General features: G+C 41.0%; 1 protein-coding gene across 1 annotated transcript in view; it reads right to left on the bottom strand.

The window, feature by feature from the left end:
- LOC126175988 (mutS protein homolog 4-like) overlaps positions 1 to 18931 on the bottom strand; it is a 256389-nt gene that overhangs the window by 185417 nt on the left and 52041 nt on the right. The window contains exon 7 of the mRNA XM_049923100.1: positions 2043 to 2263. Within this exon, the coding sequence (XP_049779057.1) occupies positions 2043 to 2263 (221 nt within the window). The remainder of the gene's footprint in view (positions 1 to 2042; positions 2264 to 18931) is intronic.

Genomic DNA, 18931 nt, shown 5'->3' with positions numbered 1-18931 from the left:
TTTGCTCCAGAATTTCTTGCTTGTATGGAAGCAGACAATAAATGGCCATGGAAGATTCTTTGGACAGACAGTGTGCCCGTTTCCATATCCACAGACTTGCAGAATATGGGCAACAAAAAATATGCTCCCACACCAATCGATACCACTTCATTCTGCAAAGATAACTATTTGATGCAGGTTGATAGCAGCATTTATCATAGGATCAAGTTTTTTTTTGATATGTGTCCTGTTACCTGTATCATCAGTGGTAAATGCTATGAGAGCCTTTTGCAAACAGACGTCATTCCAACCCATTAACAGCATGGATGTGTAGGTAGGATCATTTTTATGCGAGATGGCATTCCTCTGCACATTTAGTATCTAGTGAAGCAGCTGCTGCAAAGGGATTTTTGAAATGCTAGAAATCTCAGCTATCATATCCTTTCTGCCTGCCAATACCGATCTTAATCCATGTGACTTCTGGCTGTGGGGTTATCAGAAAGATGCTGTGTTTAGTGTTCCATTTATAAATGTAACTGAATTGAAGGCATGCATTGCACAACGCATTCTGAACATGACCCCTGAGACACTCCGATCTGTTGTGGAATATGCTGTTTCTCAGTTTCAAATTGTGGCAAAAAAATGGTGGACTGCATATCGAACATGTCATGAGCCAGTCTCACAGCAATTAAATACTGATTTCATTGTTGTTTTTTATGCAGTTTTGGGCACAGGACAATAAAAAACTTTTTTCCTCGTGACAATTGAAACAAAAGTAATTGTTGCTGTTATATGGTTTTTGGCCTCAGAACAATTATAAACAGATTTTTCCAATCCAATGTGGTATGACCTTGCCATGGTTTATGGCTTTTTCTAACAGTGCCACAGCTGTTGGATGCCAAACTTGTGTGGTCATGCACATTGTGCGTTAATCTTTTCTGTTTCCACAATGTTTCCCACTTATTTGATAATATCCCTTTCATATTTGACATCATTCTTTCTTTTTTACAGCACTTTGAAACTCGAGCTTTAATTATAATCATCCTGTACACTCCCTACCTTAAAAGTTTTGAAGTATTGCTGCAGTTCTTGAAGATACAACTCTTACTCATCTGAGTCCTCATTGAATGAATGGAACATGGATATAACTGGTGCAAAGCCCTTCTCTGTGTTGCACACAGCATATTGTGCGTCAATTTGTCGTTGATTGTTTACATCAACTACAGCCATGTCTTGTCCAATTGCTTCATTTTCTCTTGATGTACTTCAAAATCACTACACAATCAATTCTGCTAGTTGCTAGTTTACACATACAGTTCAAACCAACTTACTGTCAATTGATATAAACTACTTCTCCTTGAAGTAATTTATTACTAACAAGAAGATTCCTAACACAACAAGCAGTTCCTACAATAGAGATCTGCCAAGACATCACAGAGCTGAGTCAATGTCAGATGCAAAGAATGCTGTAAGGGTATCTTTGCTGGTGTTACTAGTCTTCTCCACAACCGTACCCAAGTCTATGTCAGTTACTACACAATTAAAAAGTGCCAGAAGTATAAAATAACCACTCACCCAATAGTTGAAGTGATGAGTAAGTCAACAGTGAAAATGCACCTTAGCTTTCAGACAATGGTCCTTCTTTGGAGATAGCTAACACCACTCACTTGCACACACACACACACACACACACACACACACACACACACACACACACACACACAGAGAGAGAGAGAGAGAGAGAGAGAGAAAGAGCATCCCGTCTGACAGCATAGTTTCAGCATAGCAGGTTGACTGGTTACTATTGTTCTTTAGTTACATGTTTTCCATCCAGGTCATTTCAGTTTCAGAGCATAATATCAGATGCTAATAAGCCAAATGATAATTTGATTATGAATAATGCCTGAAAACTGCAGACTCGGCAGAACATTACAGGCTTATAAGCATTTGAGAGAATTAGGTGGCACGTTTTCTGGAACTGAACAATTCTGAATTTACTTAGAAATGAGATCAAGATAATGAAACAGATGTACTAGAAGACAAATATTAAACCACATACCTACCTGTAAACTATTGAGAAGATCAGGTGTTTCAACAATCTCTTTCACAGCCTCCAGGCGGGTTGTAATTGTCGGAAGAAGAAAAGGTGGTTGCAGAATGGAGGCTCGCAATAACCTGCTCCCACAGCCAGTATGACAATGATTTAGTATGCCTATAAGACTGTGATGAGCTCCACATCCACGCAAACTTCTTACTAATTCCAAGCGGTTTGAAGTATGAACATCTGTAAGAAGATATGAACCCTTTTATAGGTTTATAAGAACTGATGAAGTAAACAGCAACTAAAAGGTTGCAAAAGAACACACTATAACTGATGGAGTGTCTATAATCATAATATGACTGTCCCCTGTTTTCCTGGCCTGTGAGCTAATGGAAATTATTTTGAAAAGTTTATAGGTGTTGTATACATCTATATCCTCTTACACCATGGGCATAGGACACCAATGGTAAATGGCCACTAACTATTAATTATGGGTGGAAAATAAAGACGGACACCTTAAGCCAAGAAGGGAGACCTCCTTTTCACTTCCTCCACCAAAAGAAAAGTTGCCACAACTGTGTCAGAAAGCAATAATTTAAATACAAATATCATTAATATTTCATCCGTACAGTTCCAGCCTTCTTTTACACTTTTTCAATAGATTAGTGTAAAGTAATATATTATATACCATCGAGCTACCACCTAGATGTCAGCCACTGGTGACATCTCTGACATCGGCTGTTGCCACAAGACAGGTGTGCAAGAGATGGGTGCTACTCTGCATTCACTATTGCAGAGCTTGGTCGCTAGGGGGTGACACAATGGCTAAGCAACATTGCGTGACAACTGTGAAGGCACAGCTGAGTACCACCTCAAACTCGCAGCTGTGTATGCAATCGTCGTCCAGCGATCACTCTGATTCTGTTCTGACTCCACTCACTATTCACTACGTTTACTCAACTGTTGTGTATTTATCTGCCATGTGGCATTACCAACATTGTCTCTGTGATTCACATTGCACCGTATGAACGTTAAATATACTTGTTCTGGAAGTGGCTCCTCATGTTTTTATGTTGAGAGTTTAAAAAAAATTGGCAACCATTGTGGGCATTTTTTCATGTTTGTTTTGAATCATGGAGTCTGCACCACAAGCTAGTTTATCAGATTTGTCAATGGAAGTCAAGTTTCAACAGTTCCTCCAGCAACAGTTAGGGGGACAGAAATGTAGTGAACCCTTGTTGTGCGCATTGCTCTTCTGGCAGGCAGCTGCGAATCCAACACCATTCCTACCACATGCCAAGTCAGTGGAGGAATGAGTGGCATACAAAAAACGCCTCCAGCAACTTTTCACCACATTCCAGGCGATGGATCCAGCTGTGATCAAATCACTTTTCCTGTTATGAATCTCACCTAGTATGTATCAGCTTTTATGCAAACTGCCCCTTCTCACGAATTCAGTGCACCTGAATTTTGACAAATTGTGTACTTTATTAATTACCTACTTTTACCACCATTGCCATGTCATTGCATCCCACGTGGAGTTTTACCAGTGTCATAAACAGCCTAACCAGTCATACTGCACATAGGTGGTTGAACTGCAGTGACTCAGTATGAAATTTAGTTTTGTGCCTCTTGCAGAATCATATGCAGAAGAGATGATTAGGGTGGATTTGTTTGAGCGGCTCCAGATAACAAGGTGTGTCACAAAGCTCCTTCTATGGATGATGTTTTAAAGTGGCCTCAATCTTTCAAAGTTTCCCAGGCCATCGGTTAGAGTTTTGGGACGAGATAGCGACCATCACGTCAGACCTGAAAGAGGGGTTCACTCTGACCAATGCAACCAGTGCAGCAATGCTACTGCACAAACACCATCTGCCCTCTATCTCTGTCTTTTAAACAAGGAAAGAAGTCTTGGGCCCCTGATTGACACTCGTTTTTGTCGTGTCCGGACTGTTTTTGAACACATGTCCGAGAAGACTGCTCCAACAGATAGAAACAGTGTGAGGTATGCTGGAAGTATGGGAATTTTGCATCATTAAGGATGAGAAACACTCACCTCATCAGGAACTAATGCACATTAATGTAATCTTGTCTGAATCTCGCATCCCAGCACGTTCACATTGTGCAGTAAACATGTTCGACTACAGATTGCCACTAGTGCCTCCACGTCCCTGTTGAATTTTTAAATGTATCTCATGTTGGGTGATTTACCCCGTCACTCCACAGTGCACTTCTTAATGGCATATAACAAATAAAACATTCCACTCAAATGACAAATCATGATCGCAGCAAAGTACAAATCTGTTGTATGACACCTCGCATTTCTTGTGGTCCACAGCATAGATACAGAGAATCTCTTTGGCCTTGATGCCTTTTCAGCTAGGTTCACCTGATCTTGGAACAAATAATGTTTCAGGAATTGGAAACCCCTAGTCAGGTGTTCACTGAGATTTTCTCTGGACAGCTGGGCAAAGCAAAGAACTTTACGGAACAGATCCCATTAAAGGCTTTGGCACGCTTTCATGGTTGGCCAGTGCACCTCACACTGCAGGGTACTGTCAAGGCTGTATTGGACAGATTGGAAGCAGTGAATGTCACTAAACCCACACCTGCAAGTGAGTGGGGATGCCGTGGGTTATAGTACAAACAAATGTTGGAGAAGCTGTGCCTATGTGGAGACTTTAAGGTTAGAGTCGTTTCCGTTTCTGAGATCAACATGTATCCCATTCTGAAACCCAGTGAGCTTTTCTTTGCACTCATGGGAGGCCAACATTTTTTGAAAGCTTGCTTGCAACTATTCCTGGCTAAAGAATCACAGAAGGCCTTGGTGTCAACATGCCACACAGATCATATAGGTTCAAATGCTTAGTTTTCGGGGTGGCTAATGCCCCAGATACTTTTCAAAGATTTCTTAAGCAACTGCAACTGGATGTTCCAGACTGCATTAATTATCTGGATGACATAGTGGTGACAGGGACCACAACAGCAGAACACTTAGCGAACTTGTGGTGGCTGTTCCACACCCTCCTGTTTGTGGGTCTCAAATGCAATCTCGAGAAATCTCTCCTTTTCTGAATTATTAGTGGAACATGTAGGAACATTACCTTCTGCAACAATATTAAGCCCAGGCAGAAACTGGTGAAAGACATCATTGCACCACAAATTTGAAGGAGCTGCAGTCATTTTTTGAAAAAGGTTACCCATTATGGGAAATTTATCTCAGCCATGGTATTCGATTGCATAGCCACTCAGCAACCTGCATAAGAAGAGTGGTCCCTTTGTATGGTTGAAGGCATGTGACCAGGCATTTCAGACACTGAACCAGGCCCTTTTGTCGCCCCATTATCTTGTCACATTTCAACCCGGGAAATAGTTGTTGGTGGCAATGGACACTCCTGAATGTGGCCAGAGGGCCACCCTGGCGCATAGAGATGTGGATGGCTCTGAACATCTGACTGTATTTGTGTCACAGACGCTCAGTGCCACGCAGAAGAGGTATTTGCAAACTGAAAAAGAAGCACTTATGATTATTTTGGTGCTAAAGAAATTCCATGTTTTTCTACATGCTACAAAGTTCCACATTATTACAGATTACAAGCCACGATTTGCATTTCCAATCATGTGCCAAAGTGCCTGAGCAGACTGCCCAACCCCGGACTGGTCACTTTTCCTCAACAGGTACAATTATGAAATCACTTTCACGATACTCACTTAACATGCTAACGCAGACACTGTGTCCCATCTTCCACTGGACCCTGACCCAGAATTTGACCAAAACAAGATTTCGTGTTTATAACTGGATGTTTAGGCTTAACAGGCAATCAAGACTTTTCTTGTCATGGGGACCTGTCTGGCTGTGGCCATGGCCAAGGACACCACCTTGCAGCAGGTGCGGTGGTACATCCAACAGGATTGGCCAGATCACATTCTCAGTTACGTTTCCAACCCATTGCGACATAACTTCAATCTTCATCACCAGTTAATCCTGGTGGATCAGGATCGGTCTCTCATTGTAGTCCATCTGGAACCTCTACATCCATAAATCTTATGGCTCCTACACCAAGGTCACTGGGGGCAGCCCTCATACCAAAATGCTCACCTAGCCCCAAATGTACTGGCTGGGTATAGACTGGCAGATCGAACATCTGATTCACACCTGCCAACAATGTTAATGACAACAGGCAGCTCCATGCCAGATATTCTCTCCCTGTCCAACACCCTCATACCCATGGAAGCAGGTTCATGTCGATTTTATGGGCCTCTTCTTGGATATCACCTGGCTGATTGTCCTCAATGCATACTTCAATTTTCTGTACATGGTCAACTGTCAACTGTCAAGTACAGAGGCTATGGTTGCAGTGCTCAGCAGAATCTTCACCATTAAAAGACTTCCTCTCATGATGGCATTGGACAATGAGCCACAACACAATTTCATTCCCAAGCTTTTCACAATTTCTGCTGCAGAAATTGCATTCACCACCTGCTGCCTCCGCCATTTCACCCTTAGTCGAAAGATAAGACCAAATGGCTAGTGTGAAGTTTTAGAACACAAATGAAGAAGTATGTGGCTGATGCTCCCATGAATGAATATCTCTTTTCTTTTCTTTTCTTTTCTTTTCAGCTCCTACCAGTCAATGCTGATAAGGGAGAAGTGTCTCCAGAAAACCATCTGCTCCCTACTCTCCCACTCCTGGACTGCTGAACTGTTCCTGCCCCAAGTTTCTCCACCTTGTTTGCCAAGCCAATCAACCCTATCTTCATCACCCTCTATTTGCAGGATGCTTGTGGTGAACAAGTGCCAGATGGTGTACCGGGTGCTGTACCAGACCTGATGGCGACACCCTTCTGTTGGTGTCTCCTTCCATGCTGAGACCATATGTAGACATGGTGTGGTTTCCACTACCAGCACTGGTGCCACTACAACTATGGCTGTGTCATTGGACAGGGTCCTTCTGGCTGTACGCCCCCATTCATACCAACTGAGAGCTGGTTGTGCTGGAGAAGTTGTCCATGCTTCCAACAATGGCAGCTTGATTCAGAGAGCTGCACAAGTGTCCAATTGGGCAAGGGTCACTTCATTGACACACCACTCACCACTTCCCCATGGGAGAATGGATATGGTAAACCACCGAGCTACCACCTAAGCATCGGGCACTGGACGACATCTCTGACATCGGCTGTTGCCACAAGACAAGCTCATAAGAGACAACAGCCACTCCATGTCCGCTATTGCAGAGCACGGGTGTTAGGGGATGCCACCGTGGCTGTGCATCAGTGCTTGACAACTGCATAGACGCAGCCCAGCACCACATGCAACTTGCTGTCTATGTGTGGTGTAGTCACCCTGTGATTGCTCTCATTCTGTTCTGACTCTGCATGCTTCTCACTATGTTTACTGAACTGTCATGTTTTGTCTACCACATGGCATTTCCACCATCTCTGCAGTTCATGTTGTACTGTGTGAATGTTCTGGAAATGGTGTCTCGTGTTTTTATGTTGTGAATTACAACACAATCGTTTATCTCTCAGGCTGCTTTCCAGTTGAGTACCTTTCTATGTGACTACTTCCTCACAGTAAATGACACCATTCCTTGAAAGGGCCTTTGAATAACTTCTCATGTCATTGATGATAGGCTTACATTTTAGGTTTTTTGCCTGAAATGTTCATACACCCCTTCCAGTGATCTTCAGCCTTATTGGATGCCCTCGTGTGGGTAGTACTTATAAGTCTAAAAGCTCGCCTGCTGCCACCTACTCATCCTACTTCCCTTCTACACCATTTTCATTCTCAAGTAGGATATTTGGGAATATTCTTTTATTTCAAGTGATTTATCTCCATTAGTAAATTAAAAGACAACATATTACTTTCAGCAATAATTTTTTCAGATCTGATGTACAATGAAGAAAGATGTGTAATTTGGTAATGTAAGACACTATTCTCACATCATCACGAATAACAAACTAAACTAAAATGAAACCCAAAATAAGGTAAAATCGATGAAATGGTTAAAAACAGTTAGTAAATCAACTGCTAAAAACATCAAATGAAGCAAAAATGTATGTCCATCTCTATTAGTTATGTGAATAAATGTCAAAAATTACTAATATCCTGTAGGGCCAACTACTTAAGCAATTCACTTCTAATAATTGTTGACTTCTGATTGTTTGCAGTGTGCATGTGACTGCTGCATTAGCAGTAGTTGTTTCATGTTCAGTACTTCACATACAGTGGAAGCTTGTGAGGCTTGTGGTTTAATGTTTCCTTGTTGTCTGCATCCAAGATGCTGAAATCCTAAAGGAGTATTGGGAGAATGCATGCTATTGTTAAACAATTTAACAGTAACAGTGTGCTGGACGGGTCTATTGTAAGATGCAACATTTGTAATGTTTATTTACTTACTCATCCAAAAAATCGTTCTAGATTGTGGGACACAGAACAAACACAAAACAATACAGTGACACACACAGTATTATTTCAGAAGATACATAAATTTTAGCTTCCACTACTTGCAATAGCTGTACTGTCTTATTTCAAGTCTCTTGTACCTCAAATGTTATAAAAATCCTTCAAATGAATAGCAGTGATGATCTAAGAAGAATGCCCTTAGGGTTTTACAGAAGAGTGTGAATGAAGATATTATTTTTACCTATGTGCAGTTTACTGTAAACCTGTATACCACTGGTTATTATGGAAGTTTTGTAGGGTGATGTCCTTACTGACTATACATGAAATTTTGACTTGACTTGTATATGACTCATGGATATTAAAATTTCCATTTATGTCTTTTAAGTTCTTTTTAACATACTTATATATATCTAGTATTGGGGACTGACGACTTTTGAAAGAGGTATTTGCACGAATATGTTTGTTGAGCTTGTTGCATTGCTCTTACAGTTTTTTTTCCTGTTAGGAAAATGAGTGAAACAGATGGTGTATTACCCCAGAATATAATACCATACAGTAGGATGCTATCAAATTGAGCAAAGTCGGCAGTTTGGACAGTGCTAAAACTTGATTTAATAGAGAGTAAACATAGACTATAACATATTTTATTTAGTATTCAAACAATGGAAAGTCCAGGATGGAATAATGACAATATTATGAAAAGGATAGATTGCTACTCACTGTACAGTGGAGATATTGAGTTGCTGACAGACACAACAAAAAGACCATCAAACAAGCAAGCATTTGGCTAAAAAGGCCTTCATCTGAAATAGTCAACATGCACAAACATTCACACAATGCAACTCACACACACACATGATTACAGTCTGTGGCTGCTGAGGCAGACTGCAAGCAGCGATGTATCGTGGCAGAAGCAGTCTGGGTGCTGGGGGTAAAGAGGAGGCTGGGACAGGGAGGGAAAAGGAGAGCAGGGAAGGGGTGGAGGATGGTAAAGAGCTGCTTTGCTCCCAGGGAAGATGACATTTTTGTTGGAGTTTATTGTCAAACTGGTGTTGCTTGCATCTCCTTTGAAACAGAAATTTAGGAATGCTGTTTTTTTGTATTTATCAGTAGTTTATTCACCTTGAACCATGTATTTAACTGTGCTGTAGTTTTATTTACAGCTGCTTGTAGCTGTTCTGGGATGTTTCCTGCAATAAGGATGCTTGCATCATCTGCAAAAAAGTATTTCTTTGTGATTCCATGTTTAGGTCTAAATTCTTTACATAAGAAAAAAGGATAGGCCTAAGAATGGATCCCTGAGGGCCTCCTTTTTTATGATTTCTGCATCTGAGAAATATATCCTAGTATTTTCCTTTAGTTAATGTTTCATTTGTATTTTCTGTTTCCTGTATGTTAAGCACAATGTAAACAACTTTATAGCACTCACTTTAATACCACAAGCTTGGAGCTTGTCTAACATTATGTTGTGTTCCACTATGTCAAAGGCTTTACTTAAGTCTAAAAAATGCCAGTGGCACCACTTTGTGTTTTGTTCACTGTTTGCAGGGCATTGTATATAAATCATAGATGGCAGTAGTTGTTGATTTATTTTCCTGGATTCATGCTGAGTATCAGTGAAATTTTTTTTTTCCTAAAAATTTCATTAACATATTACACATTAGTTTTTATGTGATTTTCTAATGCCTGATAATAAGGCAACTGGTCTATCGTTTTCTATATTTGATTTATCTCCTTTCTTGAATAGGGGCCACTTTATCAGTTTTTAAACAGTCTGGAAATGTGATTTTCCAAAAAGATGAATTGACTATATCTGAAAGAGGCAGTGAATTGCTTGTAGTACATTGCTTTGTGATGCAATCGGGAATACCATCAATTCCAGATGACACTTTCTTAGAGTTGATGCAACACAGATGATTTCTTCTGGACTTGTTCCACAAATATACACTCCTGGAAATGGAAAAAAGAACACATTGACACCGGTGTGTCAGACCCACCATACTTGCTCCGGACACTGCGAGAGGGCTGTACAAGCAATGATCACACGCACGGCACAGCGGACACACCAGGAACCGCGGTGTTGGCCGTCGAATGGCGCTAGCTGCGCAGCATTTGTGCACCGCCGCAGTCAGTGTCAGCCAGTTTGCCGCGGCATACGGAGCTCCTTCGCAGTCTTTAACACTGGTAGCATGCCGCGACAGCGTGGACGTGAACTGTATGTGCAGTTGACGGACTTTGAGCGAGGGCGTATAGTGGGCATGCGGGAGGCCGGGTGGACGTACCGCCGAATTGCTCAACACGTGAGGCGTGAGGTCTCCACTGTACATCGATGTTGTCGCCAGTGGTCGGTGGAAGGTGCACGTGCCCGTCGACCTGGGACCGGACCGCAGCGACGCACGGATGCATGCCAAGACCGTAGGATCCTACGCAGTGCCGAAGGGGACCGCACCGCCACTTCCCAGCAAATTAGGAACACTGTTGCTCCTGGGGTATCGGCGAGGACCATTCGCAACCGTCTCCATGAAGCTGGGCTACGGTCCCGCACACCGTTAGGCCGTCTTCCGCTCACGCCCCAACATCGTGCAGCCCGCCTCCAGTGGTGTTGCGACAGGCGTGAATGGAGGGACGAATGGAGACGTGTCGTCTTCAGCGATGAGAGTCGCTTCTGCCTTGGTGCCAATGATGGTCGTATGCGTGTTTGGTGCCGTGCAGGTGAGCGCCACAATCAGGACTGCATATGACCGAGGCACACAGGGCCAACACCCGGCATCATGGTGTGGGGAGCGATCTCCTACACTGGCCGTACACCACTGGTGATCGTCGAGGGGACACTGAATAGTGCACGGTACATCCAAACCGTCATCGAACCCATCGTTCTACCATTCCTAGACCGGCAAGGGAACTTGCTGTTCCAACAGGACAATGCACGTCCGCATGTATCCCGTGCCACCCAACGTGCTCTAGAAGGTGTAAGTCAACTACCCTGGCCAGCAAGATCTCCGGATCTTTCCCCCATTGAGCATGTTTGGGACTGGATGAAGCGTCGTCTCACGCGGTCTGCACGTCCAGCACGAACGCTGGTCCAACTGAGGCACCAGGTGGAAATGGCATGGCAAGCCGTTCCACAGGACTACATCCAGCATCTCTACGATCGTCTCCATGGGAGAATAGCAGCCTGCATTGCTGCGAAAGGTGGATATACACTGTACTAGTGCCGACATTGTGCATGCTCTGTTGCCTGTGTCTATGTGCCTGTGGTTCTGTCAGTGTGATCATGTGATGTATCTGACCCCAGGAATGTGTCAATAAAGTTTCCCCTTCCTGGGACAATGAATTCACGGTGTTCTTATTTCAATTTCCAGGAGTGTAGATTGAAGAACAACATGATTGCACTTTGTTTTTCAGTTTCTTTCTAGTATCTGTTTTGCCATTGACTATTATGTGTGATATCTGAAAGAGTTTGGGATGCATTGTGTATCAGTTACTCTTGTTCTCATGGTTGGCCTTTTTTTTTTTTTTTTTATGTAGCTGTTCGGAAGCAGGGTTATGTTACTGTTTTTCCTGTATCTAGTAATTCTCTTTGCCTTACACTTAAGATTTTGATACCTGTTGTTATCCACCTCTTTGCTTTTGGAGTTGTGCCTCTTATAAGTTCTATTTTGAGAGGGAATGCAATTTCAGAATCACTGAAGAAGCTAGAGAATTTCTGGAAGTTTTTGTTGGTGTCATTTATTTGTAAAACTTCTCCTGAGAATAGGGAATTCTATATTATTTGCTTCTTCTGTTACAGTTCTTTTGTAGTTCTGGGTGGCCACCGAGTAGCTTTGGAGGATAACTGCTTGAACAGTACTAACCAGTCCTGATTCTTACATTAATATTAGCGTTCCCTAAGGGCATGCAATACTTTAAACACAGCAGCATTTTTTCTTACGTCTGCTTTTGACAGCTAAGGTGAAACATTTTGCAGTACAGTTTGTATTCACAAATATCTGATAAGAGCAGGGGAAGTAGTTTTTGTAATTATTCTTGAGGTTGTTATGGGTCTATTTCAAGTAGAAAGTATCTGTGAAGTTGAGAAGTAGCTCTTTACATGTGCTGGTTCCAAGAAAATCAATGTTGAAGCCCCCAAATGTTGTGTTGCTTTCTTGGCCTGTTTAGTACATATTTAAGCTTATTTAGGAATGACTTAAAATTTCCATTTTGGAAGCAATAAAAACATGCTACAAATGTATTTGCCTCAGTGACTTCAATGAGTGCCAGCTCAAAGTCCCTTTCCGCAATGAGATGCTGAAACTTATTAATAAATTTATATTTTAGACCATAGAGATGAAAATTACAGTGCCTCCATGTTTATAACTGGTTCTACATAAATAATTTGCTAATATGTACCCCGGTATAGAAAAAGAGACAATTTTATCAATATTTAGCCAGTGCTCTGTAATGCACAGAACATATAAAGTGGAGTTCTGAAGTTAGTAAAATCTCTACATCTATATTTTGTTTGTTACTGACTGAATATTTTGATTGCAAACAAAAAGACCTTTGTTGCTGCAATTTATTTGATTATCAGTACTGATTTTTACATTAATATTAGAGTTACACCACTAACCTCATTTTTGCTTGTTAAGGATTTGTCCATGTATTTGGGAGCCTGGAATCTTCTTCTGAGTTGTTGGAGTTCGAATCTTTTTTTCCAATGAACTGTGGATCATTTTTGTATAAGAGGGAGATGACTGATGTTTTGGTGAACGGAGAAGATGTGGATATGGATCTGTTTTCATTGATACTGTCTATCATATCTCCGATTTGTTGATGGCACATCTTATTTTTACCACCACCAACTGCTTCCCTAGGCCATTTAAGTATAGTCCATATGTAGTGTGAAATCTATGTCCTATACCACTGAGGTCAATAGTTTCTACGTTTTCATATTGTGTGCACATTTTCGAGAAGTACGTTTGCAGTACTTATCTCTTTGTTTACATACAACCATGAAGGTAGTAGGTCATATCAGTGTGGAATAGTCATCAACAGGACATTTGTGTGAGTCACATGCCCTAAACACTTTTTTAATTTGTTAGTGGCTGTTAAGGTTTTATTTGCTCCTCCAAATAACACAATAAAATCATTATGAGTTAAATTACTGGCTTCAGGCAGATTGATCATATTCCTATTTCAGACATTGGAGCATCAGGCTTAACAAAGGCTGTTGTTTTCCAGCTTTTGTGTCTCTGATCCAAGTAGCAGCCCCATGACCATGACTGTCAGCAAAGACTAATAAATTTCTTGTAACTTTTTTGTATCTTGACATACAGGGACTGTACAGTGTTATGACTTTTAGAATCTCAGGCAGATGCTTGTGCATCTTCATTGAAAACTGGAGAATTTCATTTTCATATGTCCTTTTTCTTGTGTTAATTTTGAAGCTCAATATGTTTCATAGTATCAATTAATGCAACCTGTTTTCTTTTTCTCATCACTGTATGTCTGAACTGTTTACCTAACCAGAACTATTTTTGATATTAGTAATGATATAGTTCATCTTGTCTGCTGAAATTACACTATAATTTGTTGCACTATCCTGGTGAATAGTGTGCATTTTTGACAGTTGTAGCTTTCCGTATTTGTCTTGCCACATTTGTACATCTTTAGTTAGTACAGAAATGATTTCTTCTTTGCTTCTTTCTTGTAGGCTTAGTTTCGGGATGCAGCACTTTAAACTCAGCAGCATTTTTTTCTTTGGCCTGCTTTTGCACAGCTAAGGTGAAACATTATTTTACATTTTACACTCATGATTCCTTTGATAGTTGTTCTTTTGCAGTAACATTCGTTTGTCATTCTCCATGCAGTGAACATTTTCTGCTGGTGGTGAAGGTATACTTTTGCACATTTTCACCCTGTTATCCAATTTTATCTTATATTTTTCAGTCACATTGTTAATGATACAATATGAAATGCATTTCTGATTGTCATACACGATCCTAGTTTTACAGCTCTGGCACATTTCTATACTATTAGTAAAATTTCTAGAACTAAGAATCTCATTGTTTACATTCAGCTTAGACCACGTGGTTGAGCTCCATAAATTTGCTACATTTTCTTGCAGTTGATAAATTTCTGTGCTGAGACTATAATTCAATCACAACTCATGAAAAGGAGCACAAAATCATTCTCAGCAGCAAGTGAAAAGTGCAAACCACACCAAGAATAAGGAACTGTGTGTTTAAGTGTGTGTGTTTGGGGGGGTAGGGGGGGGTAGGGGGGGGGGGTAGGGGGGGGTAGGGGGTTTTGTTTAGAGGCACCTTTATGAAAATTAGTAAAAACAAATGTTATAAAAGAAGTAAGAGGCCATCTGACACAAAATTGCACTCACTTCCTCCCAACCTCACATGGTCACCCGCACAATTGCACAAAGGTCAGAGGTTCCAAAATTGTCAATTAAAATGTAAGTAATACAATAGGAAAGCTAAAAAATTTATACGGGAATATGTGGCTGGCTGATAATGTACAGAAAATGTAGACGAGCGAGCCATACGCGTAACATATTAAAAATTTCTCCCTAAAATTTTAGGAAAAAGTTGAATATTTTATGGAACCTCAAAAGCCATATCACATTCATTGTCTTTGTCAGTTAAAACAGAGGGCAAATCTGTAGGTAGATTACTTGATGCCCCCTTGTCTGAACATAAAACACAGTCAATTAAACTGTAGCACACTTTGTGATCTGCACACCACAACGACCGAACATTGGAGGGTCCTCCCTCCACAGCAAGAAGCCATGCATCATCGGGCTGTGTCCTATGAGAAGATGAGTAGGAAGGACTTCATCCTGTCTGCATGACTGGAACGAGATACGACATGGCTGAGCTGTTGACTTTACTAGATGCAGCTTACTGTGTATGATTTCCACCCACTCTTCTTCGCATCTTTGAATGACGATGTAACTCAACAATGAGGTAAGATCCTGTAGGGGTATGGTGCATTGAACTATCTGAATATCATGAAACACCTCCTTGGCTGCTACATCTACCATTTTGTTTCAATTAACAACTATGTACCCTGGTAAGCAGAAAAAAAGGTATCTCCTTCCCCAGTCTTTGTAGGTGGAGAAGAGCATTCTGGATAGTTACACCTACTTTATCTGCTGGGTACAAGTGTTGTAGAGAGTTAAGGGCACTCAAGGAATTGCATCAGATTAGTAATTTAGCAGCTGCAGCACATTCCATCTGCTCCAAAGCCCTCAAGATCACGTATAACTCAGGGTTGAACACAATGAAGTGTTGAGGTAACGGGGTCTTGATGACATGATCAGGGGAAAATATTAGAGTAGTTAAGGGAATCCTTATCTTTAGATCCATCTGGGAATATAACTATATACTTATGGCATTCATTTAAAATTTCATAAAATACTGTATTAAAAACAGAGGAGCATGAGCGTCTCCTGTATGGCACTAAATTCAAAATTACTTTGTAATAACCACAGTGGCAGACAGTGCCAACTCTGGATTTGGGTTTGGAATTATCCCACACCAAATGATGCCAACCTATGCTTCATGTTGTTCCCAAATGGCCTTGTTGCTCATGGACAGTTTAAGAAAAGGTGTTCCATAGCTGGTGAGAAGGGAACAGTGAGGGACTTTTAAGCCTGGCACATCTGGAGGAGTTCCACTGGAGGTTAGTGATGGTTCCCAAATCTCAGCACAGAGACTGCGTATGGGGCTGGTTGTGTAAGCACCCACGGTTAGCCTGATCTCCTCATGATGGATAGCATCAATGATCTTCAGGTAAGCAGGCCTTGCTGATGCATACACTATGCACTCTTAGTTGAAATGTGATCTCTTGAAAGTCCTTTAAAACTGGAGCAGACGTGCCCTGTCCACTCCCCAAGACATGTGGCTAAGGCACATTAAGATATTCAGTGCTTTCTGGAAGTGTAGGATCCACAACAATTTTGAATAAAAAAATTGGCCCTAAAATCTCAACAAGTCTTTAAAATGTGGAATGGTGTTCCTCACACACAAGAGAGTTAATAATTAAAATCAACAAATGCACATCTTACCTGCAGAATATTGAAAACTTGTCTTTGAAGCTCACTCCTCAAATCTCTTAACTTTAGTTTGCAACTTATGAGCTGTAGTTGTAGGGTTGGAGGAGGAACAGAAAATTGAAAAATCGTCCACAAATAAGGAGCATTGCACCATACTCCTTACCCTACACATTATACTATTTATGGCTATGCACAGAGAGTAAAATTAAAACACTGGCCTGGGAAACATCATTCTCCTACTCAAAAGTATTTGACAGAAAGTCACTCAGTACCTAAATATCATTTAGATATGAAGGACTGAATGAATATCAGGAGGTGACCATGAAAGCCCCACTGGTGGAGCTGTCCTGAAAGACTGTACCTCAAAATAGTGTAGTACACCTTACTGATGTCAAGAAAATATCACTACACAGTGCTGTTTGTGTGGGGTCAGGTTGTCAACAGTGGATCAACATCACCTGTTCCACACTGAGATCATATAAGGACCTGCTTGGTCTCTAATATCCAGACCAAATGAAAGTTGACCACTCACTCCAATGTTTTTCCTTCACAGCTCATTAAGATGATGCTTCAGTAACCACTAGGACACATTTGGTTCTTTCCCACTATAAGGAGAGGCGTCAAAGTTGCCTCCCTCCATGAGTTGAGAAACTTTCATGTCTGCCATATCAAATTGAAATATTCTAGGAGGATTTCCTTTGACCACTACAGAGGAACATTTGTGGCAGTGGTGGCAGCATTACTGGTCTTTTTACTGGAGTCTGCCTGTTGAGGTGCAGAAGCTCTATAATATTGGCAACTGTGGCCTTTCTTGATGTTCTGGGGGAGCTACAGATTTTGTAATAACAGCACTGTTGCAACTGTACATACAAATAAAGGTGTCAGTGCCAGCAGAATCAACATCCGCTTGTACAGAAGTATCGTAATTCTGAATGGGCCTTTTGAGAGCTGAAGCGAATGAAGTACTGAAAGTGGAAATTAGCTTTGCTTTATAGATATTGTTGAACTGGCTTTGTTGTATGCTATTTTATCATCCACTCTTCAAGGTAGATACTTTAGTCTCTACTCCAGACAGAGAGATCCCCAGAGCTGGCTACACTAGCCATTTTGCTGGGTTTGATGTCAATACCCAGCAGCAGTACACACATTCCACTTGGATGAGAAGTCCAATGGCTCCACTTAGCATCTAGAAAAACAACGGTCCATCCAGACAGAACCCCACTTGCCTCAGAAAGCCTTATACAGCAGACATACAGGTGCCCCAGCAGTTGCCCACCAGAAATCGTTCAGCATCAACAGCCATATGTCTCATTGGCACATGGAACATCTTGAGATAGAGGTTTTTTTCTATTGGGGTTTATATAACCCTAATGATCTGGGTGGTGGTGGGGGACAGAAAACGTGTGGCTTCATCAAAAATACTATGTATGTGGCATTATTCCCCAATATAGAATTACAAAAAGGGGAGACTGGAGGCAATGGCATCTTCAGACTTCAAACAGGAGAAATTAATTTTTTTGTGAAATAGTGGCAGAATTTCTAGCACATGGTATTCCTCTCTCCAAGCTCAACAACCCCATTATAAAATCATATCTGAAGAAGAATAATGGAAAGACTGGGTCTGATAAGAAAGCTTTTAGAAAATTATGCCTTCAGCCTATAAATCAACAAAAAGCACCAGAAATCAAATGAGCAATCACATTTCTTACACATTATTTGCATTCTCCAATCTCAAGTCTATGTTCTGTATCTTAATACACGCGACCTGAATTGTGCATGCTGTACATTGAGTGTGTAAGGCATTAAATAAGAAATACCCATGTCTGAGCAAATTTGTATTTTGCATTAAGAATATATCATCTCAGTTATGTGACTGCATTTGCAATGTCCTGTCAGAGAGGTAACAGTTTGTAGTAACTGATGGAAAGTCATCAAATAAAAGAGAAGTGATTTCTGGCGTACCCAAGGTAGTGTTATAGGCCTTCTTCTTTCCTATCTATACAAATGACTGAGGAGTCAACCCAAGCAGCCATCGTAGGTTGTTAGCAAATGATGCTGTCATTTATCATCTACTGAAGTCATCAGAAGATCAAAACAAATTGCAAAATGATTTAGAAAAAGTATTTGTAAGGTGTGAAAATTAGCAATTGACCCTAAAAAATGAAAAGTGTGAGGTCATCGACATGAGTGCAAAAAGGAATCCATTAACTTCAGTTACACAATAAATCAAACAAGTCTAAAGGCTGTAAATTCAACTAAATACCTAGGAATTACAATAATGAGGAACTTAAATTGGAGAGAATACATAGAAAATGTTGTGGAGAAGGCAAACCAAAATTGCGTTTTATTGGTAGAACACACAGAAGATACAACAGATCTACTAAAGAGACTGCCTACACTACATTTGTCCATCCTATTTGCAGTGCTGTTGTGCAGTGTGGGATCCTTAAAAGATAGG

The sequence above is a fragment of the Schistocerca cancellata genome, chromosome 1, assembly GCF_023864275.1.
Source record: "Schistocerca cancellata isolate TAMUIC-IGC-003103 chromosome 1, iqSchCanc2.1, whole genome shotgun sequence".
NCBI lineage: Eukaryota > Metazoa > Arthropoda > Insecta > Orthoptera > Acrididae > Schistocerca > Schistocerca cancellata.
The sequence above is the reverse complement of the archived record's forward strand: the minus strand, read 5'-3'. Positions and strand labels throughout refer to the sequence as shown.